The 26,296-nt window shown below is 41.7% G+C and overlaps 1 protein-coding gene across 4 annotated transcripts in view; it reads left to right on the forward strand.

Annotated features, from left to right (window-relative positions):
• pcnt (pericentrin) overlaps window positions 1-26,296 on the forward strand; it is a 297,297-nt gene that overhangs the window by 229,307 nt on the left and 41,694 nt on the right. For all 4 annotated transcript variants that reach the window (XM_060827697.1, XM_060827700.1, XM_060827698.1 and 1 more), the window contains 3 exons: window positions 720-893; window positions 15,715-15,910; window positions 22,565-22,787. In XM_060827697.1, the coding sequence (XP_060683680.1) occupies window positions 720-893; window positions 15,715-15,910; window positions 22,565-22,787 (593 nt within the window). The remainder of the gene's footprint in view (window positions 1-719; window positions 894-15,714; window positions 15,911-22,564; window positions 22,788-26,296) is intronic.

Raw genomic sequence — 26,296 nt, forward strand, 5'->3', positions numbered from 1 at the left:
ACAGAGGGATCTTGGTGTTCAAGTGCATAGATCCCGCAAAATTGCCACCCAATTGGATAGGTTTGTTAAGAAAGCATATCGTGTTTTGACTTTCATTAACAGGGGATCGAGTTTTAAGAGCCGCGAGGTTTTGCTGCAGCTCTACAAGTCCCCGGTGAGACCGCATTTTGGAATATTATGTCCTGTTCTGGTCGCCCCATTATAGGAAAGATACGGAGGCTTTGGAGAGGGTGCAAAGAAAGTTTACCAGGATGCTGCCTGGACTTGGAGGGCTTGCCTTACGAAGAGAGATTGACTAAGCTTGGACTTTTCTCGCTGGAGAGGAGGAGGAAGAGAGGTGACCTGATCGAGATATACAAGTTAATGAGAGGCATGGATAGACTCAATAGCCAGAGACGTTTCCCAAGGGCAGGATTGACTGGCACGAGAGGTCGTAGTTTTAAGATATTAGGAGCAAGGCATAGAGGAGACGTCAGAAGTAGGTTCTTTACGCAATGAGTTCTGAATTTATGAAATGCGTTGCCTGCACTGGTGGTGAAAGCAGAGTCATTGGGGACATTTAAGTGACTGCTGGACATGCAAATGGACAGCAGTGAATTGAGGGGTGCATAGGTTAGGTTATTTTATTTTAGATTAAGAATAATCTTTGGCACAACATGGTGGGACGTAGGGCCTGTTTTGTACTATACTGTTCTATGTTCTATGTTTTATCTTTACAGGCTGCTGCAAGTAGAAGGACTGATTGGAGAAGGGAGTTGTTACTGGCTGTGCAGGCAGTTTTAAACCAGGAACAAAAATCATTTTTGGCTGAATTACATTCACACCTGCACCACCAGTCTACAGAAGGAGAGAACTCTCTACCTACAATACTTGAACGCATTCTTAAAGAGCAGGTAAATTCTGATTTTCATTAACTATTTCGGTGTCAGTGGTGTTTCTTTTGAAAGAACTTACGGGCGGCATGGTGGCACAGTGGTTAGCACTGCTGCCTCACAGCGCCTGTAGACCCGGGTTCAATTCCCGACTCGGGCGACTGACTGTGTGGAGTTTGCACGTTCTCCCCGTGTCTGCGTGGGTTTCCTCCGGGTGCTCCGGTTTCCTCCCACAGTCACAAAGATGTGCGGGTCAGGTGAATTGGCCAAGCTAAATTGCCCGTAGTGTTAGGTAAGGGGTAAATGTAGGGGTATGGGTGGGTTGCGCTTCGGCGGGTCGGTGTGGACTTGTTGGGCCGAAGGGCCTGTTTCCACACTGTAAGTCTAATCTAATCTAATCTAATCTTACATAGTGACATAAATTTCATAATTTGAGACAGTTTTATGATCCACATAAAGATTGTAATTTGGTAAAAGATTTTTATTCCCCATGACCAATTTAAAGAAATTGCATATTGAGATTTCACATTTTAAGATTCTTACTGTAGCAAACTAAAATAATGTCAACTAAATATTACTTTGATGACAGTTGGTATTATAATAAACTAGAATGCAGGTGTTCTTTATTAGATTCTTAACATGACTGATAGCCCCATACTATATTTATACATCACAATCTATGGAGAAATGTAATTTTGTCTTGTAAGTCCTAATCCCTCCTGGTGGTCAGCAAGCTATTTTCTCTCTGTTACTCTGAAACAAGTTTTCTCGAGTTCTTTAAAATACCTTCACTGAGTCTTCATGAGCATAGCTAAATGACATTTCAGCAACAAGGCACCTCTTGGCTTTTCAATCTCTTGAATACATTCTCTGGCCAGGGTTCTGCTCTCAGAGCCAGAGTATTCCAGTGTCTTCACCATCTGTCCCCGTTTATAGAGTTTCTGAGTCTTAACTGCTAAAAATCACTAAGCCTGAATAAAGCAAGGAATGCTGCTTCTCGCTTTGTGTTTAAGTATTAAATCTGTGACTTGGATTTAACTGGGACTTGATATGGATCCCTTGTCTGGGTTATATTGGCTTACCAGCCAGAATTAATAGGAGGCCGCTCAGCCAGTTCTACCTTGAATTAAAAGAGACAATTAAAAATCACGATAATCTTACCAAACTTTGTATTTGTAATGGCAATTTATGGAATGAACAACTTTGTCTAATTTAACACATAAACATAATACTTAATTTATCAACCGGTCAGATGTAATGAAGCTATTGCAAGATTATTTTTATTTGTAGTAGAAAGGATCATAGAAATTTAAGTCAGTATAAAAACCCATTGTCTCCATAAATTTCTAGAAGTGGTCTGCTGTTTTTTTTAAAAAGGTATGTTGATGTCAGCAAATGAAAAATGTCACAGCTCTTGTCTTTGAAGTCTGAGAAAAAGTGGCTAACCAATTCTACATTTTTGATGAAGGGAGTGAATGTGGAAAATGGTGGATATGATGAAAATTAAGGGGACTGCTTTATCTTAGATGGTTGCAGGTTCTTGTGTGTTGTTGAAGCTGCACTCATCCAGAACAGTGAGAAGTGAAGGACAACATGTAAACTTGCATGTGTGACAAGTAATTAAGAAGACAAATGGAATTTTGGCCTTTAAGGTGGATGGAATATAAATATAGGGAAATCTTATCCACTGTGCAGGGCATTGGTGAAACCACACCTAACGTAATACATTAAGCTTTGGTACTGCTATCTTTAGAACAATCTATTAAGATTTTAAGACCGTTTGGAGAAAGTTCACAGGATTGACTCCCAGGCTTTTCTTGTGGGAAAAGTTTGAGCTCATTGAGTTTGGAAGAGTTGGAGATGACCTTATTGAAATGTACAAGATTCTAAAGGGCCCTGGCAAAGTGAATGCTGGGAGGATATTTATCTTATGGGAGTGGAATGCATATCTGGGGAAATATTGTTTCAGAATATAGAGTTGCCTATTTGAAATGGAAATGAAAAGTTTCATCTCAGCAATGAAGCTTTTGTATTCTCTATTCCAGACTGCTGTAGAAGCTGTGTCATTGAAGTGTTCAAAGCCCAGATAGACAGATTTTTTAACTATAGGGGAGTCCAGGATTCTGAGGAATAGGTAGGAAAGTGGAGTTGAGGCCAAAATGAGATTAGCTGTGAGCTGATCAGTGAAGCATAGGAGATAAATTTCCTTGAGACATTTCCTGTTACCTAGCAGAAGTGCAGAAGAAATCTAATTTGCTTCGCAAAAATTAGTTTTCCCTCAATATAGTAGTGTAACAGGGGAGCTTCTAAGGAAATTCACTCTGGTCTTGAATCTTCACTATATTCAAATCAGGATAATTGTTATAAATTCAGAAATTGTAATTTTATCATAAATACTGGTTGAAAACCATCTACAATTTCTATTTATGATGGCTGTGTCACTTTGAGAAATAAAGCAAGTATTTATTTTAGCCTAAGAAAGTTGAAACTGGCTAATCCTGTCATTTTGTCATTGTGATGTCACAGAAGTGGGAGGTGCTTCACTGCAGCTCACTCATCATTAAGAGTAAAGGAAATCAAGTCAAAGTAGGAAAAATGAGAAATGAGTACAATGAAAAATCACAAGCAGGATATTGTAGAAGAATGGGTAGAGCAGCAATGGAAAGGCTCAAAAGTAAAATTATCATATAGCAATGATGCCCTTCCACCTTATTACAAGGATTTGAATGATGAAGAATGCAGTGAGGCAAGTAGCAGTTCAAAAGTTAATAATTTGTTTCTTAATTTTGTTTGGTTTCTCAATACTAATGAATAAGCCACTGTCTAACTGGGAGAGAATATTCAGGATTTTGATTTAACCAGTGTTGATGCCAAGTAATCCTCAATAGGCTCATAAAAGATTAAATGAGCTCTCTTATTAAAAGAATAAAAGTCTGCCAGAAGAATGTTGTCACTCTTACATTTTGGGCGCTTGGTTAGCTTAAAAACAAAGTCTTTGGACAGGTTTGCAGCTGACGAAAATTTCCTTCCTATTTTACTTCTGTGATCTTCCTTCGTCAATTTTGGAGGCACTGGCAAAGTGGTAAGGTCACTGGACTATCAATCCAGAATCCCAGGCCAATGATTTGGACATGGAAAATTGTAAAAGTTTAATGCAGTAAATCTGGAATAGACACATGGACTAAAGATGATCATGCAATCATCGTTGATTCTGTTAACAACCTATGTGGTTCATAAATGTTCCTTACAGAAGGAAATCTGACATCCTTATCTGGTCTGGCGTACATACAACAATCATTGTGTTGACTCTTAAGTGCCCACTGCCCAGTAATAACACCCCCATCATGTAAACAAATGTGAAAAAAAACTTAAAAGTAAGAGATACAGAAGAAAGATTTTAAATTGATGAAGAAAAACAAATTGTTACGTCTAGACTATGGAAAAGTGAAATCATGAAACATTCAGTCACACTGAATTGTAGGAATCAACCCAAAAGCTTTGATGCTGACACAATTGAAATGTTCAATAAAGCAATCAATAGCATTTGAGAATATTGATATCAAGAGATTTGGAGCTGTGTTAAGTGCATTTAAGCTGTAGGTCAGCCATGACTCAACAGTTGGCAGAGCAGATTCAAGGAAAGAACATAAGAAATAGCAGCCCCTTACAGCCCATTGAGTCTATATCAGTACGATTGTGGCTGATCTTTGTGTTCAACACCACTTATATACCCTCTCCAGGTTTAAGATTCCCTGAGAAACCAAAATCCCATTTCAGGCTGAAATATTATTTAATGTTGATTCACCCCCAATTTTCTTGAGAAAGAATTTAAAAAATTAAGAACTCTTTAAATTTCTTCTCCTCTCAGTCCAATTCTGGAACTGCCCCTTGTTTTGAATTCCTCAGCTGTAGGGTTATCTGGAGAGTTTTAATGGAGGCAGTGGGATTATTGGTTGCCAGCTGTACTGCACACAGTGTTATCTCTTTTGGAGAAGACCCATGGAATTGAGTACCATTCAGGAGTTTCACAGGATAGTGGATGCTGCTGTCCTGAACATTAGCATTGCTGGGTTCTACCACCCAGTGAGGCCCAGGGTTGTTGCAGGATATGACATTAACTTTCCAAATATCCCACTTTGAAGCAGCATTTTGTCATTCGAAGTGATCAGATTTTCAAAAGTCAAAACTGGGGCACATCAAAAAGCTGTTGACAGATGGAGCTCAGTTAGTAGTGATTGACATCTTGAGAGACAAATGGCAGGAGTCTGGTGAAGAAGTCTGAAGATGGGAGGTCATTAGATGACATCTCCTAGAACTTTCCAGCCTGATTTGGCAATGCTATTCCATAGATTGTTTAAATACATACTGAGCAATGGAACAGTCTGTGCCAAATGTAATAAAATGCACAGAGAGATTTCCCGGAATATCATCCGTTTCTGCACAGGTCAGGAAGCATTGGTGAAAGATGTTGTGGTCCTCTGTATCTAAAGCTGCAGATCAGTTGAAAAAGATTAGGAGAGCGTGTTCACATTTGCAGTCATATTGGAGGTCATTTGTGGCTTTGATCAGAGCTATTCCTATAAGTGGTAGGGATCCAAGCCTGTTTGGAGGGATTCAGGGGAAGATGGGCCTTGACTTCTGAGACAACAGCATGTGAGTAGAGTAGACTCTGAAGATAAAAGGGAGGCTGGAGATGAAGTCATGGTTCCATTAAATCCAACCTACCAGTTTGCCTTTACCCTTTGCAATCCATCTAGGTACATAGTAGACTCCATCTCCCTATCTCTACATTCATTCCTGGAACATTTGGATAAAAAAGGATACTTGGGTCAGGCTACTATTTATTGATTACAGTTCTGCCTTCAACATCATAATTCCAAAACTCCTCTCTCAACTGCAAATACCTAGATCTCCATTTTCTCCTATGTAACTAGATCCTCAATTTCCTGACACATGGACTGTAATCGATAAACATAATCAACAACACCACCTCCACCATAATTCTTAACACCAGTGCCCTGCAAGACTGTCTACTCAATCCCCTATTATATTCCACAGACACTCACGACTGGTGGCCAAATTCTGCTAATGACTTCACCATTGTATGTCAGGTTTCAAACAACAAGGAAGCAGAATGCGGAAAAGAGATTGAGTGCTTAGCAGCATGGTGTTAAGACAACAATCTCTCCATTAGTGTCAGCAAAACAAAGGAGTTGGTCATTGACTTCAGGAAGCAGAGTGGAGGGCAAGCCCCTTTCTGTATCACTAGTGTTGAGGTGGAGTTGGTTGACAGTGTCAAGTTCCTGGAAGTGATGATCACCAACAATTTGTCCTTACAGCCATGTCAAGAAAGCATAACAATGATTACACTTCCTCAAGAGTGTAAGGAAATTCGGCAAGTGGTGACCTGATCTTATGGATTTCAGTAAAGTTCCGCATGATAGACTGATTAGCAAGGTTGAAAATGTGTTGCTGGAAAAGCGCAGCAGGTCAGGCAGCATCCAAGGAACAGGAAATTCGACGTTTCGGGCATAAGCCCTTCAGCAGGAAGATTAGCAAGGTTAGATCACATAGAACACAGGGAGAATTAGTCATTTGGAATCAGAACTGGCTCGAAGGTTGGAGACAGAGGGTGGCTAAGACAGGAGGCCTGTGACCAGCAGTGCTCGACAAGGATCGGTGCTGAACCCACCGCTTTTTGTTATTTAAATGAATGATTTGGATGTGAACATAGGAGGTATAGTTAGTAAGCTTGCAGATGACACCGAAATTGGTGGTGTGGAGGATAGCGAAGAAGGTTACCTCCAAGTACAACGAGATCTTGAACAGATGGGCCAATGGGCTGAGACACTTTTGGAGTGCAGGTTCATACTTGAAAGTAGAGTTGCAGGTAGAAGGATAGTGAAGAATACATTTGGTATGCTTTCCTTTATTGGTCAGTGCATTGAGTAAAGGAGTTGGGATGTCATTGTTGTGACGAGACACTTTTGTGTCGGTCACTTCTGGAATACTTCGTGAATTTCTGGTTTCCATGTTATAGGAAAGATGTTGTGAAACTTGAAAGGGTTCAAAAAAAGATTTACAAGGATATTGCCAGGGTTGGAGAGTTTAGCTATTGGGAGAGGGTGAATAGGCTGGGCTGTTTCCCTGGATGTTTATGAAATCACGTTAGGCATAGATAGGGTGAATATTCAAGGTCATTTGCCAGGTTAGCTGAGTCCAAAATGAGAGGACATAGATTTAAAGTGAGAGAGGAAAGATTTAAAATGGACCTAAGTGACAGCTTTTTCACGCAGAGGGTGGTGCATGTATAGAATGAACTGCCAGAGGAAGTGGTAGAGGCTAATACAATAACAACATTTTAAAAGGCATCTGAATGGGTATATAAATAGGAAGCGTTTAGAGGGATCCGGGCCAAGTGCTGGCAAATGAGATTAAATTAATTTAGGATGTCTGGTTGGTATGAACTAGTTGGGCTGAAGACTGTTTCTTTGCTGTACAACTCTATGTCCACAAACTCTTACCAATTTTAATAAATGCACCATAGAAAGCATTCTATCTGGATGCATCACAGCATAGTATGGCAAATGCTCTTCACAAGACCGCAAGCAACTACAGAGAGCTGTGAACGCAGCCCAGTCCATAACACAAGACAGCCGTCCATCCATTGTCTCCATCTATACTTACTGTTGTCTTGGGAAAGCAAGTGCCATAATCAAAGATCCCTCACACCCCACTTAAACTCTTTTTCACCCTCTTCCATCAGGCAGAAAGACAGAAGTTTGAATACTGTACAGATCCTAACAGATTCAAGAACAGCTTCATTCCTGATGTTATCAGACTTTTGATTAGATCTCTCAAATGTTAATGTTGATTTCTCTCTCTGAACCTTCACTACAGCTGTAACGCTGTATTCTGCTACACTGATGCATTTTGTTTGGTAGTTCTGCTTGTACAGCATGTAAAACTACACTTTTCACTGTATCTCAGTATGTACAAGAATCAACCAATCAATCAAGTGATAATTTGCAAGAATAGTGGAGTCAACAATTGTATTAAGAAGACAGCACTGACTAGTAGAGGAACAGCACTAGAAGTGGAGCAGTTAACACTTTTGGCTGACGTGGAGAACAGTACTGAATAGTAGGAATACCAGGAATAGGGTTTGGAAACAAGGGGTGCATCTCATGAACTCTTGATAGGGTGTAAGGAGAATAATTAGAAAACAGCATGGGGGCAGCATGGTTGCTCATGATAAGCCCCACAGTGCCAGAGACATAGGTTCGTTCCACTCCTGGGCCACTGTGTGGTGTTTGCACATTCTCCCCCTTGTCTACATGGGTCTCCTGCTGATGCTCCGGTTTCCAAAGATGTGCAGGTTAGGTGGATTGGCCATGCTAAATTGCCCATGATGTCCAGGGATGTGTAGATTAGGTGGATTAGCCATGGGGAATGTAGGGCTACAGGGTAGTGGGTGGGTCTGGATGGGATTATTTTTGGAGGATTGATGTGAGCTCGATGGGCCATTTGTTTTTACACTGTAAGAATTCTATGATAACACAAGACCAATGCTATGGAAATGGGGAGTTTCAGACAATGTTTGGAGGGATACTGCTGTTCAGGATTTCTCAGTTTTAGTGACAAAATAATCTATTAATTTCTTAGGTTTATTAGTGAAGTGAGGCGAAAGAGGCTAAATTGGAGGGTGTTTGAGAAGAAGCTTGTAATGGAAAAAAACACTCATTCACTTGTAGGATGTCAGCATCACTGACTGAGCCAGCATTTATTGTCCATCCATGGTTGCCCTGGAGAGGTTGATAGTTAGACTGCACTGCAGTCTGTATGCTTTAGTTAGACCCACAATGTTTTAGGGAAGGAATTCCAGGATTTTGACCCAGTGACGCTGAAGAACATCAATATATTTCAAAATCAGGATAGTGAACAGCTTAAAGTGGAACTTGCAGGTGGTGTTATTCCCATATATCATTGCTGCCCTTGTCCTTCTAGATGATAGTGGTTGTGGGTTGAGAAGATGCTGTCTAAGGATGTTCAATGAAATTTTGGTGCATTGCATCTTGTAGCGACAACGCATACTGGTATTAAGCAGCAGCAGTAATGGTTTCTGAATATTTGTGAATATGGCACCAATCAAATAAACTGCTTTGTCCTAAATGATATTCAGACACCAGGCAGTCAGAGATTCAGGTGGGTAGCACAGGAGTCCTCTAGGCTCCCATTCACAAATCAAGTTTCCATTTTAGAAGATGATGTGGGTGCTAATTCCTCAAGGGAGTGCTGACAAAGGCCAAAATGGCCTGACTCTACAGGAGGAGAGGAAGAAGAAACAAGAGTAATAGTGATTGGTATGTATTCGTCCCCAGAGTATGCAAGCATTTCTGCGACTGCAAGCATAACTTGCATTGTGCAAGTATTGCATCCCTGGTGACAGGGTCAGGGATGTTACTTGCCAGGTGGTAGATAGTGAGGGTTACAAGAGGATATAAATGGATTAGTCAGATGGGCAGATCAGTAGCCAGTGGAATTTAACCCTGATAAATGAGAGTTGATGCGCTTTGGATGAAGAATGTACTGAGAGTACTTGGTGAATGGCAATCACTAGGAAGTTCAGAAGAACAAAGGATTCTTGGGATGCTTGCCCACAAATTCCTGAAGTTGGTAAAGTAGGTCAGTAAGATATTAAGAAGGAATACAGGCTGTTTACTTTTATTAGATTATAAGAGCAGAGCAGTAATGTTGTTACTGTACAGAACTTTGGTTAGGCAACACCTGGAGTACTGTGTACAGCTCTGATAGCCAGATTATAGGTTATGAATGCACTGGAAGGTATGCAGAGGAGATTTACCAGGATATTGCCTGGGATGGTGCAGTTTAGCTATGAAGGGAGACTAGATAAGCTTGGGTTATTTTCTTTGGAGCAGACAAGGTTGAGAGGAAACCTGATAGAATTTTATATAAGTTTGTGAAAAACATGGACAGGGTGGATAGAAACCAGCTTTTCACTTGAGTTGAAGGATTAATAACAGGAGGACATAATTTTAAGGTGAAAGTCAGGTGGTTTAGAGGGGATTTGTGGAAACTGATTTTTATTTAGATGGTGGTAGGGATCTGAAATTTATTGCCTGGGAGGGTAGTTGAGGTGGGAAACCTCTCAACCTACTTGGATATGCACTTGAAATATCATTAGACCATGACTATAAGATCAGAAGAAATAGGAACAGGAGTAGGCTGTTCGGCCCCTTGAGCCAGCTCCACCATTCAGTAGCATCATGGCTGATCCGACAATCCTCACGTCCACTTTCTTACATTTTTCCCATAATCCTTGATTCCCCTTCAGATCACAATTCTATCTTACTCTTTAAATATAAGGACTCTACCGCCACAACTCTGCACCAAGAAGTACCAAAGACACTGAATCCTCTGAGAGAAGAAATTCTTCCTTATTTCAGTGTTAAATTGGTGCCCCTTTATTCTGAGACTACGCCCTGTCCTCAACATTTTCTCTGATGTTTACTCAACATTTCCTGATGAAGGGCTTTTGCCCGAAACATCGATTTTCCTGCTCCTTGGATGCTGCCTGACCTATGCTTTTCCAGCACCACTCTGATCTAAACTCTGGTTTCCAGCATCTGTAGTCCTCACTTTTGCCTACTCAACATTTACTCTGTCAAGCCTATTAAAAATCCTGTATGTTTCGATAAGATCACCTCTTTTTTTTAAACTCCAGTGGGTAAAGTCCAAACCTCTTTAGCCTTTACTCAGAAGACTTGCCTCCATATTGGTGTGACCTCTGAAGTTTCTCCAATGAAATAATATCTTGCTTTACATAAGGAGACAAAGACTGCTCATGGTTCTCCAGATGTGGTCTCACCAGTGCCTAGTACATTTGCAGTAAGAGTTCCCTGCTTTTATTCTCCAATTCCCCTGAAATAAGGGCCATCCCGATTACATGCTGCACATATGTGCTAGCTTGTGTTTCATGCACAAGTACAACTGCAGTTTCCTGCAGTTTTTGTCCACTTCAACAGAACTCTATTCTTTTGTTCTTCCTTCCAAAATGAGCACCTTCATATTTTCCCACATTATTCTCCATTTGCTGACTTTTTTGCTCATACAACAATTGCAGAGCGATACTGATGAATCCTTCTCACAACATGTCTTATTGCCTATTTTTGTGCTGTCTGCAAATTTAACCACCGTACGTTTGCTTCTTTCCTCGGAGTCATTAATAATATGATGTTTATAAATATGTCAACCGTTGCAGTGCCAACACTGATCCCTGTGGAATCGCACTGATGAAAAAGCGCAGCAGGTCAGGCAGATTCCAAGGAGCAGGAGAATCGACGTTTTGGGCATAAGCCCTTCCTCCTGAAGAAGGGCTGCCTGAAACGTTGATTCTCCTACTCCTTGGATGCTGCCTGACCTGCTGCACTTTTCCAGCAACACATTTTTCAGCTCTGATCTCCAGCATCTGCAGTCCTCACTTTCTCCTGGTTAAATAAATGAGTTAAATAGACAATAGGTGCAGGAGTAGGCCAATCTGCCCTTCAAGCCTACACCACCATTCAATATGATCATGGCTGATCATCCTTAATTAATATCCTGTTCCTGCCTTATCTCCATAACCCTTGAGTCCACAATCCTTGAGAGCTCTATCCAACTCTTTCTTAAATGAATCCAGTGACTGGACCTCCACTGCCCTCTGGGGCAGAGCATTCCACACTGCCACCACTCTGGGTGAAGAAGTTTCTCTTCATCTCTGTCCTAAATGGTCTACCCGTAATTTTAAACTTAGTAAACAGAATATAACGTGAAGTTGCCCATTTTGGCAAAAAGAATTAAACTGCACAATATTATCTGAGTGAAAAGAGTTTGCTTAGTTGCATACAAAGAGGTCTAGATTCACTAAATTAATCACAAAAAGTTAATGTACAACTGGTAATTAATAGGGCAAATGGAATACCAGCCATATAGTCCATCTTAAGGGAGGATGGGAATTGATCTTTTTGAAACAGTAAATATTTTGAGAGGGTTTGGTGGGGTGGTAGGTGAGGACCAGTGGGGTTCTGCCCTGGTGGCGATTGGAGGGGCGGGGTTCAAGGGCGGCGGAGCAGGAAGTGGAGGAGATGCGGTGGAGAGCATTGTCGATCACTTCTGAGGGGAAATTGCGGTCTTTGAAGAAGGAGGCCATCTGGGTTGTTCGGTATTGGAATTGGTTCTCCTGGGAGCAGATGTGTCAGAGGCGAAGGAATTGGGAATATGGGATGGCGTTTTTACAGGGGGCAGGATGGGAGGAGGTGTAGTCTAGGTAGCTGTGGGAGTCAGTCGGTTTATAGTGAATGTCCGTGTTGAGTCGGTCACCCGAGATAGAAATGGAGAAGTCTAGGAAGGGGAGAGTAGAGTCTGAGACGGTCCAGATAAATTTGAGGTCGAGGTGGAAGGTGTTAGTAAAGTGGATGTACTATTCAACCTCCTTGTGGGAGAACGAAGTAGTGCCGATGCAGTCAACGGTGTTGTGGGGTGTGGTGACAGTGTAGCTGCGGAAGATGGACTGTTCCACATATCCGACAAAGAGGCAGGCATAGCTGGGGCCCATGCGGGTGTCCATGGCTACTCCTTTGGTTTGGAGGAAGTGGGAGGATTGGAAAGAGAAGTTGTTCAGAGTGAGGACCAGTTCAGTCAGTCGGAGGGTGTCAGTGGAAGGTTGCTGGTTGGTTCGGCGGGAAAGGAAGAAGCGGAGGGCTTTGTGGCCTTCGTGATGGGGGACGGAGGTGTACAGGGACTGGATGTCCATGGTGAAGATAAGGCGTTGGGGGCCGGGGAAGCGAAAATCATGGAGGAGGTGGAGGGCGTGGGTGGTGTCCCCAGTGTAGGTGGGGGTTAGTCCAAGAACTCCCCCACTTGTCCTCTCATACCACCCCACCAACCTCCAGATACATCGTATCATCCTTCGTCATTTCCGCCACCTCCAAACAGACCCCACCACCAAAGATATATTTCCCTCCCCTCCCCTATCAGCATTCTGGAAAGACCACTCCCTTCCCGACTCCCTCGTCAGGCCCCCCCCCAACCCAACCTCCATTCCCGGCACCTTCCCCTGCAACCGCAAGAAATGCAAAACTTGTACCCACACCTCCCCCCTCACTTCCCTCCAAAGCCCAAGGGATCCTTCCATATCCATCTCAAATTCATCTGTACCTCCACACACACGATTTATTGCATCTGCTGCACCCGATGTGGCCTCCTCTACATTGGGGAGACAGGCCGCCTACTTGCAGAACGTTTCAGAGAACACCTCTGCGACACCCGGACCAACCAAACCAACCACCCCGTGGCTGAACACTTTAACTCCCCCTCCCACTCCACCAAGGACATGCAGGTCCTTGGCCTCCTCCATCGCCAGACCATGGCAACACGACGCCTGGAGGAAGAGCACCTCATCTTCCACCTAGGAGCCCTCCAACCACAAGGGATGAATGCAGATTTCTCCAGCTTGCTCATTTCCCCTCCCCCCACCTTATCTCCGTCCCAACCCTCGGACTCAGCACCGCCTTCTTGACCTGCAATCATCTTCCCAAACTCTCCACCCCCACCCCCTCTCTGGCCTATCACCCTCACCTTAATCTCTTTCCACCAATCGCATTCCCAACGACCCTCCCCCAAGTCCCTCCTCCCTACCTTTTATCTTAGCCTGCTTGGCACACCCTCCTCATTCCTGAAGAAGGGCTTATGCCCGAAACGTTGATTCTCCTGCTCCTTTGATGCTACCTGACCTGCTGCGCTTTTCCAGCAACTCATTGTTCAGCTCATTTATTCAACCTGCTTGTATCCCATTGCAGACTCTGCTCAATTCATTTTCCAATTAGTGTTGTATCTAAATTTGCTGATGATACAATTCAGTCAGTTCCTTCAACTAAGTTATAAATGTAGATTATAAATTGCTGAGGCCCTGTTACACACGGTACAAATTGCTAACCTGAAAATGACACCAGTCCAGTTTCCGTTTCCTGTTTGTTAGCCAATCGTCTATTGACACTTTTTGTGCCACAAACACCATGAGCTCTTTGCTTATGTTATGACTTGTTGAAAATCCAAATGCATAATATCTGCTGGTACTCCTATATCCACCCTGCTTGTTACATCCTCAAATAACTATAATAAATTTGTTAAACACAATTACCCTCCCAGAAAAGAGTGTTGACTCAGCCTGATTGTAATTTTCTAAATGCCTCGCTACTACCCATTTAATAATGGACTCTAGCATTTTCCCATTGACAAATGTTAAGGCTGACTCATGTTAAGTCTCTGCTACTATCCTCATTTTTAATTATTAACTCCTTTGTCTACCCTCTAAGGGACTAATGCTCACTTTAGCTACTCTTTTCCTTTTCTATATGTTTGTCAAAAATTTTACTGGCAATTCTTCTGTTTCTTGCATGTTTCCCTTCATGCTCTGGTTTTTGCTTTTTAGCCACCCTAAAAATTGCTAAAGGTTTCAGCTGATACTAATAATCCATTATCTCAAGCTAAGAGGAGATCGAATAGAGGCTTTCAAAATCATGAGTGGGCTTGAATAAATCAGATAAGAAAAGAACTGTTCCTTCTAGTAAAAAGGACAACACCAAGAAGGCATAAATTTAAAGTCATCTGCTAAAGAAACAAGGGTGAAAAACTTTTTCACTGAGTGAGCATTTGAGGTATGGAATGCACTACCTGGAAGTGTGGTAAAGGTACATTCAATTGAGTCATTCAAAAGGGTATTGTATGATTATTTGGTTAAAAATAAGGTGCAAGGGTATTGGAAAAAGCAAGAAAGTAATGATGTTCATTTGAAGAGCTAACATCTTTATATAGATAAGTTGCAGAGCTGGGCGGAAATGTGGCAAATGGAATTCAATGTAGCTAAGTGTGAAGTCGTTCACTTTGGTAGGAATAACAAGATGATGGATTACTGGGCTAATGGTAGGCTACTTGGTAGTGTGGATGAGCAGAGGGATCTTGGTGTCCATGTACACAGATCTCTGAAAGTTGCCACCCAGGTAAATAGTGCTGTGAGGAAGGCATATGGTGTACTGGGCTTTATTGGCAGAGGAATTGAGTTCCGGAGTCCTGAGGTCATGTTGCAGTTGTATAAGACTCTGGTGCGGCCTCATCTGGAGTATTGTGTGCAGTTTTGGTCGCCATACTATAGGAAGGATGTGGAAGCTTTAGAACGAGTGCAGAGGAGGTTTACCAGGATGTTGCCTGGAATGGTAGGAAAATCTTATGAGGAAAGGCTGAGGCACTTGGGGCTGTTCTCATTGGAGAAGAGAAGGTTTAGGGGAGATCTGATAGAAGTGTATAAGATGATTAGGGGTTTAGATAGGGTAGATACTAAGAACCTTTTACCGCTAATGGAGTCAGGTGTTACTAGGGGACATAGCTTTAAATTAAGGGGTGGTAGGTATAGGACAGATGTTAGGGGTAGATTCTTCACACAGCGGGTTGTGAGTTCATGGAATGCCCTGCCCGTATCAGTGGTGAACTCTCCTTCTTTATGGTGATTTAAGCGGGCATTGGATAGGCATTTGGAAGTTATTGGGCTAGTATAGGTTAGGTAGGATTCGGTCGGCGCAACATCGAGGGCCGAAGGGCCTGTACTGCGCTGTATCCTTCTATGTTCTATGTTCTATGTTCTATCTGCGTTCTGGGCCGAATGGCTGTTCTCTGCATTATAGCAATTCTGTGATCTTCTCCTTATCAATAAAGAGGATCAACCCAATTCAAAGAATGCAGGTAATTTACAGCAATGTATTTCCGCCTCTTACCTTTCCTATCTATTTAGGAGAAACAGCAACTATCTGTGCTGGAAGACCTCTTATCTGTGGACAGAAACAGCTTATTATCAGAGGTGCAGGACCTCCGTTCGCAGCTCAGAATTGCACATCTTCAACATCAAGAAAAACTGCAGCAGTTACAGGATACCCTCACCAGTGCAGAGGAGCAAGCCAAGAAGCAGGAGCGGCCACTTCGAAGACAAGGTATTTCAAAGGTGGACGATGTTGGTCTTAATGGTCAAAGAAACAGGAGTTACTGAGATTTTATATTGCCAGCAGCTGTCGAGTAAAGACTGAGTCTGAATATTTAGCCTGGGTAGTTTCCCAGCTAACATGTTGGCCACAAAAGTTCTGGTAAAGTGTTGATTTGTTTGTCTTTATTGCCTCGAGTTTCTGATGGGCCATCAAACAATGCTTCGCCTCCTACATTTTCCTTCTCATAGCTTTTTATGGCTGTTGAAACAAGTGTTTATTTTGTCAGTGTATACTAATCTATCATCCAGCAACTCGATTTCTCACCAGCATGTTTGTAGCATTGTCTAATTTAATCTGTTTTTTGGGAAGCTTAAGCAAGGCAATGTATTCATTGGATTCAAGCACCATAATTTCCCAGGTTCGGGAACAGTTCCCAGGGGGAATGAGGAGTTGGCCTATCAGGAGTGAGAAAAATCCAAGGTGTCTTATTAGATATGCACAAACAGAACATTTGAGCAGCACGGTGGCACAGTGGTTAGCACTGCTGCTTCACAGCGCCAGAGACCCGGGTTAAATTCCTGCCCTAGGCAACTCTTTGTGTGGAGTTTGCACATTCCCCCAATGTTTGCGTTAGTTTCCTCCCACAATCCAGAAATGTGCAGGTTAGGTGAATTGGCCATGGTGAAGGGATAAATGTAGGGGAATGGGTCTGGGTGGGTTACGCTTCAGCGGATTGGTGTGGACTTGTTGTTTCCACACTGTAAGTAATCTAAACATATATTTTGTCAATATTAATATATGAATGGGAATTTATTTTTTGAGATGGTAACTAGCTGAATACATAGAGGATCCATTGTCTGGTATATTTTGATTTTCAAGAACAGATTGACAAAGAAATTATTGATGAAGGTAAGTTCTCATAGAATTGGGAGAGCTGAGAAAAAGAACGAAGGGTAATTTTCAAGTTGGGAAACGATAACTAGTCTGGTCCCAAGGGTCAGTGCTTAATCTGTACTGTTTAAACTATTTACTATCTGTGCTTAATACATGACGATCAAGGGTAATATTTCAGATTTATTGTCGTTGGGGAGAAAGTAAGCTGTGAGGAAAATACAAAGAAATTGTGATGGGTTCTCCACTAATTGCATTGTGGTTAAGTACATGTAAGGTGTGAAGTTTTTCACATTAATAGGAAAAATAGAAAAGTAGAATATTTTGAAAAAAAGATATTGATACGTGTTGATATTTCATGCATTTTGTGTATGTATTTCACAAAGATAACATCTTGAATACAACTTTGCTTCATAATGAGTTGTAAGTTAACCTTGGTTGCAAGGGAATTGGTGTATAAATGAAGGTTGTACCACACTTAGGCCAGAGCTCTGCACAATGCTCTTTTACATAAGGAAGGGTGTACTTTGGAGCAAGTGCAATATCATATCACCAGACTCATTCTTAAATGGAAAGATTATTCAATGATAGGAGGTCAAGTAGACTAAGATTCTGTTCTTCAAAGTTTAAAAGAATGAGAAGATTAAATGGAAAAAAATGTAAAACTTCTATGGATCTCGGTTGGAGTTGTGAATTTCTGGAATTGTTGATCCCAGATTATTGTTGTGATGAGAGTTGTGTGATTTGCATCTGTGTATTAATATCGCCTGAAAAGTTTGGAATTTTAACCTAGCCGCATTACGACTTTGATCCATTTGTGTGAAGAGGTTTACTAATTAACTAGGTCAGTTTTTGGAGCCATAATTCAGAGAGCAGATGACTGAAGTCCTTCTGGGGTGTTACTGAAAATCTTGTTTATATTTTGGGATTTACAATGTAGAGCATAGAACATTACAGCACAGTACAGACCCCTATGATGTTGTGCCAACCTGTGGAACCAGTCTGAAGCCCATCTATTCTATACTGTTGCATTTTCATCCATATGTTTATCCAATGACCATTTAAATGCCCTTTAAAGTTGATAAGTCTACTACTGTCGCAGGAAGGCCTTTCCACGCCCCTACTACTTTCTGAGTGAAGAAACTATTTCTGACATTTGTCCTATATCTATCACCCCTCAATTTAAAGCTATGTCTCCTTGTGCTAGCCAGCATCATCCGAGGAAGAATGCTTTTACTGCCCACCCTATCTAATCCTCTGATTATCTTGTATGTCTCAATTAAGTCACCTCTCAACCACCTCCTCTCTAATGAAAACAGCCTCAAGTCCCTCAATCTCTGCTCAAAGACCTTCCCTCCATACCAGGCAACATCATGAGAAATCTCCGCTGAACCCTTTCTAAAACACTCACATCCTTCCTATAATGCGGTGACCAGAACTGTATGCAATACTCCAAGTGCGGCCGCACCTGAGTTTGGTACAGCTGCAGCATAACCTCATGGTTCCAAAACTCAGTAAATGCCAACACACTGTATGACTTCTTAACAAGTCTATCAACCTGGGTGGCAAATTTCATGGACCTATGTACATGGACACAGATCTCTCTGCTCATTTACACTGCCAAGAATCTTACTGTTCGCCCAGTACTCTTTATTCCTGTTGCTCCTTCCAAAGTTTTCCACATTAAACTCTATTTGCTACCTCTCAGCCCAGTTCTGCAGTTTATCTATTTCCCTCTGTAACCTGCAACATCCTTCAGCACTATCCACAGCTCTACTGACGTATTATCTGCAACTTTTCTAACCTATCCTTCTATGTCCTCACCTAGGTAATTTTATAAATGACAAACAGCAGTAGCCCCAAAACAGATCCTTGTGGTACATTACTTGTAACTGGACTCCAGGATGAACGCTTCCCATCAGCCAGTCTTCTTTCAGCTAGACCATTTCTGATCCAAACCATTAAAGCACCCTCAATCCCATGTATCCGTATTTTGTTCAATAGCCTATCGTGGGGCGCCTTAATGAATAGGGGAGGAAAAAAAATGTCAAGCCATTTAGAAGTTTGGATGAGCAATTTTTAAAATTTAGACAGATAACTGAAGTTAGATGCAAGCATAGTTTCTCTGAGATAAAGGTGTTTGTTCATTATAGTAATTTTAATGAAGTCAGACAGATGGACCTCAGTAATGAGTTTCCTGGTTGGGGCTGTAAATCTATTAAGACATCCAGCTCACTATGAGAGCTGAGATAAGACCATAAGACACAGGAGCAGAAATTAAACCATTCAGCCCATCAGGTGTGCTCCACCATTCAATCATGGCTGATCGTTTCTCACTCCATTCTCCCGATTTCTCCCCATAATCCTTGATCCCCTTGATACTCAAGAAACTACCTATCTCAGTCTTAAATATACTCAATGACCTGACCTCCCCACCCTTCTGTGGCAATGAATTCCTATCTCTTTTCTACAAGGTCTTCCCTTTACTCCTAAGGCTATGCCCTTTACTCTCCTACCAATAGAAACATTTTCCTAACATCTATTCTGTCCAGGCCATTCAGTATTCTGTATGTTTCAATTAGATCTCCCCTCATCCTTCTAAACCCCATCAAATATGGACCCAGAATCCCCAAACGTTCCTCATATGTTAAGCTTTGCATTCCTGGGACCATTCTCATGAACCTCCACTGAATATGCTTCAGAGCCAGTACATCCTTCCTGAGAAATGGGGCCCAAAACTGCACACAATACTCGAAATTTGGTCTGACTAGAGCCTTACAGAGCCTCACAAGTACATCTCTGCTTTTAGATTCAAGTCCTCTCAAGGTAAATGCTATCATTGCATTTGCCTTTCTACCTACTGACTCAACCCACAAGTTTACCTTGAAAGAATTCTGGATTAGAATTCCCAAGTCTGTTTGCACTTCACACTTCTGAGTTTTCTTCACATTTAGAAAATAGTCCATTCCTCTATTCTTCCTACCCAAAGTGCATGACCTCACCCTTTTCCACTTTGTAGTCCATCTGCCACTACTTTGCCCTCTCTCCGAACCTGTCCAAATCCTTCTGTAGCCTCAATGCAACCTGTCCCTCTGCCAATCTTTGGATTAGTATCAAGGACTCTCCATGTGTAAATAAATGGTGACTTGGTGATGGGATACCAGCCTCTGTGGAGTTATTTCAGTGGTGACAAGAGAAAAGCATGCGCCTGAAGAAATTCGCTTGCAACAGTCATCTTTGAGTTGGAGTAAGTATTTCTGGCATCATGCTGTTATTAGGGAAGATTGACTCATTTAGTCCTGCTGTTGAAGAATGGGCCCAGTTATGTGTAAAGAATGCATTATGTTTTTCCAGGCAAATGATAACTGATAGATGAAAAGCAATGAATAATTCACCTGACAGTTTGTGGATTTGCAACTTTTTCAGTTATAAGGAATCTAACTTTCCCTGAGGCACCAGATACTAAAACCTCCAAGAGTTGATGGATTTAGTTAAGGAATTTTACAACCCCCCCAAACCTAAGTGTACAGTTCTTGATGTATGCTTTCTGGCTGACATATGACTGCTGTCCCACATTAATGTGGTTGACTCATAACTGTCCTCTGGGAAATTAGGGATGGGCAATAAGTGTTGACCTAGCCAATGATGTCCTCATCCCGTAAGAGAATTTTAAAAATGTTATTTCTAACCCCCTGAAAACCACTTTATTGTAGACAAATGAAAGCACATCACCATATTTTCAGTACAGTTATGAATGGTTCATAAATGTCAGCTTTACCAGCAAGAATCATATCTCAGTATCTTGGCATTCTCATTTACTGTGAAAATTTCTTAATTATTTTGGATATTTTCATTTCAATAAGCCATCAGTAAAGTAAGCAAAATACCAACTTAATTTTAAAAATCCCACAACACCAGGTTATAGTCCAACAGGTTTAATTGGAAGCACACTAGCTTTCGGAGCGACACTCCTTTGTCAGGTGATTGTCAATCACCTGATAAAAGAGCGTCGCTCTGAAAGCTAGTGTGCTTCCAATTAAACCTGTTGGACTATAACCTGGTGTTGTGGGATTTTTAACTTTATACACCCCAGCCCAACACCAGCATCTCCAAATCATAACTTAATTTTAATCTGGGCCGTTTGGCTTATTGACTTGTTCAGGGAGGCACCTGAAATTATAACAAAGTGTAGTGAAATGTTGGGGTGTGACACTATTGTACAAATTTTAAGAAGTTCTTGGTTGTGGTTTGATGGGCTTGTTACTGTATTTTCAGTTTTGAATTTTTAATTTGGTCAGGGGATGTGGACATTGCTGACAGGGCCACCACGTATTACCTATTAAAAGTTTGTGTAAAGATTTGTTGCTCACGTGCCAGTTTCAGTTGTTGTGGATATGTTCACCGAGCTAGGAGTTTGGTTTGCAAATGATTCGTCCCCTTTCTATGTGAAATCCTCAATGCTGTGGAGCCTCCTATGAATTTATTAGGTTTCATTCCTGCAGGAATGAACCAGTTACTGGGTTCCGGTTATTCGTTACACTGGTCAATATATTGGGTCTAGGTCAATGTATTTATTGAAAAAGACCATGGATGAGTGCCAAGCTTCTAGGAATTCTCTGGCTGTGCTCTGTTTGGCTTGTCCTATTATTGCTGTGTTGTCCCAGTCAAATTTGTGGTCCTTGTTGTCTGTGTGTATAGATGCTAAGGATAGCTGGTCATGGCATTTATTAGCTAGTTCATGAATGTGGATCGCTAGTCATCTGCCTGTTTGTCTCATGGTGTTTCATGCAGTATCTGCTTGGAATCTTGTACGCCACGTTTGTCTGTACATGATGGCAATTGTTCTGGTGAGTTGTCTCAGCATGGCTATTGGTTCATGTGCTGTCATAAATCCAAGTGGATGGAGAGTCTGACTGTCAGTAAGGATATCAGTGATTAGGTGGGCACTGTTAGACCAGCATATATATTCTGCATTTTTAGTGAATGTACATTTCATTATCTGCCATGGTGGGATCCAAAACATATTCACAGAACATTATTTTTAATCCAATGACATTGCCACTATATCATTGCCTCCCTAATGCACATATAGCAATAACATAGAGTACTTTCTCATGGCTACAATTCCAGGAGTCTGGGTTTTAATTTTTGTCGGTTATGAGAATTGAGATAGTATCCCACTTCTAATATTTACCATCAATATTATTTGTAGGGAAAGGTAAGTGGGTAGGTTACAGGACCACTTTTTCCACATACTGTACTTGATATTTGGTTAAATGGGCGGCACGGTGGCACAGTGGTTAGCACTGCTGCCTCACAGCGCCTGTAGACCCGGGTTCAATTCCCGACTCAGGCGACTGACTGTGTGGAGTTTGCACGTTCTCCCCGTGTCTGCGTGGGTTTCCTCCGGGTGCTCCGGTTTCCTCCCACAGTCACAAAGATGTGCGGGCCAGGTGAATTGGCCAAGCTAAATTGCCTGTAGTGTTAGGTAAGGGGTAAATGTAGGGGTATGGGTGGGTTGCGCTTCGGCGGGTCGGTGTGGACTTGTTGGGCTGAAGGGCCTGTTTCCACACTGTAAGTCTAATCTAAAAAAAAACAGGATTGGGAGATATCTCTCAGAAGTTGGAAGGTGGTAATGTATGTTATAGAGAGTGCTGAAAGTGAGTGTACAAATGTGATTAATAATTTAAGTTAATTTATTGCAAATCTCAAAGTTGTGCACAAGCTTCAGATGGCAAAACCATTTATAACCGTGTTTATTCTACCCTATAGTGGAGTTGCTGGAATACAAGCTTCAGCAAGAACAGATCATAACAACCAATTTACAAAACACCCTGAAAGCAGAGCAAGAACGAGTTGCCAAGCTCCACCAGCAATTACAAACAGAACAATCTTCATTGACTGAGCTGAAGTCAGACCTGTCTGAAGTCTCAGGTGAACTGCAGGCTGCATTACAGACACGACATGAGCTACAACAAAACCTGCAGAAGCTTCGGTTTGTAGATCTAAATATTGATTATTTATGTGATATATTATTCCATTTCTCTCAGGCATGGTAACCATTATTCAGCTGTAACAACATAATGCATAAGCTGAAATTTGACTCAAGTTCTGGTATCAGAAACAACTCTGTTTACTAATTTTCTAGCAGATAAGACAAGCGGCACAGGTATGTGCAATGTGAGTGTGGTCTGCCACTTGGAATCCAGCTTGATAGGCAATGAACTGCAGAAAATTTTAGGTACTCACTTGTTAAATATGTCAGTGGTGTTATTGTATAAGTAGCGTGAATCAGTCTGAAAGTAGAAAACTTTAGCTACGTTTCTCTGCCGTAAAAGAAACCGGAAAGAAGACACGATATGATTTCCCCCTTACTGCTGGTTAATTTCACAATCAGAGAGAAATCATGCAAATTATGGTTTTCCTAAGATGGGTGAATGAGGGTCATTGGTAAAGACTTAAAATGTATCCCCTATCATCTGAGAACATGTTTCTCTGCAGTCATGGTGTTCCTTTTCTGAGGAATTGTTAACCTCAAAGGAGCATAAATCTTGCACTTCACAAGTGATAAATGAGATACCTTTTGCAGTGATTGAAACAAGGTCAATCAGCTGGACCTCATAGAATATGAGTTCCCTGATTGGGGTTGTTAATTTGGTCTCAACATAAAAATGTTGAGCATCAAAGATACTGACATTCTGTGCCTGACTCTGGATGAGGCATTACTATAGCCAAGAACTGATCATGTGAAAATAAAGAGTGATTTGCTGATAGGATACTGGCCTGTGTGAAGTTATTTTATTGGTGTCAAGAGTACAGCATGATCCTGAGGAAATGTGCTCACAACAGTCGTCTTTGAGTTGGGGGTAAGCATTTCTTAAATCATGCATTCGTTTGGGAAGCTTGAATTGTTCAACCCTGCAGTTAAGGGCAGGGCCCAGTGTGTAGAAAGAGTTATTATTTTCCTGGTAAACGACATGGTAGCAAATGCAAAACAGCAACTAATTCTCCTGACAGCCTATGGAGCTGAAGCTTTTTCTGTCATTAGGAGCCTAACTTTCCTGGAGGCATCAGATGCTAAAACCTTTCTAGAATTGACAGATACAGTTAAGGAATATTATGACCCCAAGCCTCCCCTAATTCTGAGACACTGTTGCTTTTGCTCAGCAATTCGAGAATCTGCATCAGGGTTTTTGAGTAGATTAAGATGACTGGCAGAAGCCTATGAATGTGGTTTAACTCAATAAAAGATGCTTAGAGAATATCTGGTCTGTAGGATTAATGATGCAGCAATGCAAAAACACCTAGCTGAAACCCAGCTGGACTTCAAACAGGTACTACAACTGGCATTACCGTTAGAAAGAACAGTTTGGAGCATTTGAGTTGCAGGGTATTCCAATGGAAGTGAACACTCTCAACAGTTGACTAAGCTTGGGGAATGTCACTCAAGTACAGGCAATTGCATGGCCTCGCTCAGGACATATATTGACCAGAGGAACTCTAGGTTGGCCCACAGCAAAGCCAAGCCTCAGCAAAAATTTTCAGGATCCTGGCTGGCAAGTTATTGCCAGTATGCAGATGCAAGACAGCAAAAGGGTCCTACTAGACCCAGGTTTTAGTAAAATAGCTCATAGGCCAGTATCCAGGAAAGGTCATACCCTGCAAAAATTCATCTATGTCTGATCTGAAACAGATAAGTTACTTAGCAACGTTGAAATCCAAACCAGTCAAGATAAACATCTGGTTAAATGGTCACCTGGCTCTAGGAGAGGCTGATGCTGGTGCAGCAGTATCAGTAAACACAGAACCAGTTTTTAATAAAATTTGCTTTGGACGCCAATCCTTAACTTTGCACAAGACCTCAGACTGGCTGAGAACTGATACCAAAAAAACCTTTACAGGTTAAGGGTACAACTTTGGTTCTGGTGTCTTAGGAAAAGCGGCTGGTTCAATTACCAGTGATTGTAGTAAAAGGCTTGAACTCAAGCTTACTGGGGCAAAATTGGTTGCAAGAGATTCCCCTTGATTGGCTCAATGTTTTTCAATTAGAAAATGGCTACCTGAGTGAAGTCCTAATTAAAAACTCCGAATACTTCCAGGTAGTTTTAGGGAATAGCAGAGAGGCCAAAATGATTTTGCATGCTTACTAGGAAGGAAGGCCCTCAGCTGTTTCCCTTACAGTTAAAAATAGGGATAGAAGTCAGAAGGCTGGTATATGAAGAAACTGGTCCAATTCACAGATTGCGCAGCACTGATCGTACCAGTTTTGAAATCTGATAGGTCAGTTTGCCTTGTGAGAATTTTAAACCGACACTGTACCATTTACACAACTAGATAAGTGCCCAATCCCTCAGACAGAAGATTTATATGCAAAGCTAGAAGGGAGGGCTGTCCTTCATGAAGGTGGATGTGAGCCATGCTTATTTGGAATTCCATTTAGAATAGGATTCCCAGAAATATGCTATAATTAATGCCCGTAAGGACTTGTACCAGTTTATGCGAATGCCATTTGGGGTGTCGTCAGCCTGTGAAATCTTTCAGCAGATGATGGAGAACATTTTGCAAGGTTTACCTCAGGTCACTGTTTACCTGGATGGTATCCTGATAACAGCAAAAACTAATAATGAACATTTAGAGAACTTGGATATCGTCCTAAGGCTTTCCAAGGTTGCTGTTTGCTTAAGAAAGGAAAAATGCGCGTTATAGGCCCGTTGACAAGACCAGGTAACAAAAATTGGAAGATAAAGTGAGGGCACTCAAAAATGTCCCGGCTTCCACGTCCTGTCCAGGAGTTTAGGTAATTTATTGGGCTGGTAAATTATTTTAGAAAGTTCATACGCAACGTGACATCTATCCTGGCAGCTTTGCATCCACCCCTAAAAAAGGGTCTGCCTCGGAAATGATCTCGTCGATAAACCCTAGCTTTCAATGAAGTAAAGAAACAGCTGTCATCCTGTAAGGTGTTGACACACTATGATCCCAAGAAATATCTGGTATTGATGTGCAACACCTCCTCCATTGGATGGTATTAGTCATTAGCACCTAAATACAGAGGAATGTCAAATAGCTTATGCACCCGGACTTTTTTTTTAGATTACTTAGTGTGGAAACAGGCCCTTCGGCCCAACAAGTCCACACCAACCCATGGAAGCGCAACCGACCCAGACCATTCCCCTACATTTTACCCTTTCACCTAACACTGGGCAATTTAGCATGGCCAATACACCTAACCTGCACGTTTTTGGACTGTGGGAGGAAACCGGAGCACCCAGAGGAAATCCACGCAGACACTGGGAGAATGTGCAAATTCTACTCAGCCAGTCGCCTGAGGCGGGAATTGAACCCAGGTCTCTGGCGCTGTGAGGCAGCAGTGCTAACCACTTTGGGTAATGTGGAGCATAAACATGTCCAGATAGATTAAAAAATTAAGGATTGGGGTCATATTTGGAGTCAGTACATTCCACCAATTCATTTTTGGATGGAAATTCTTGTGCTGCAATTTCC

Source organism: Hemiscyllium ocellatum, chromosome 7, assembly GCF_020745735.1.
Source record: "Hemiscyllium ocellatum isolate sHemOce1 chromosome 7, sHemOce1.pat.X.cur, whole genome shotgun sequence".
Classification (NCBI taxonomy): Eukaryota; Metazoa; Chordata; class Chondrichthyes; order Orectolobiformes; family Hemiscylliidae; genus Hemiscyllium; species Hemiscyllium ocellatum.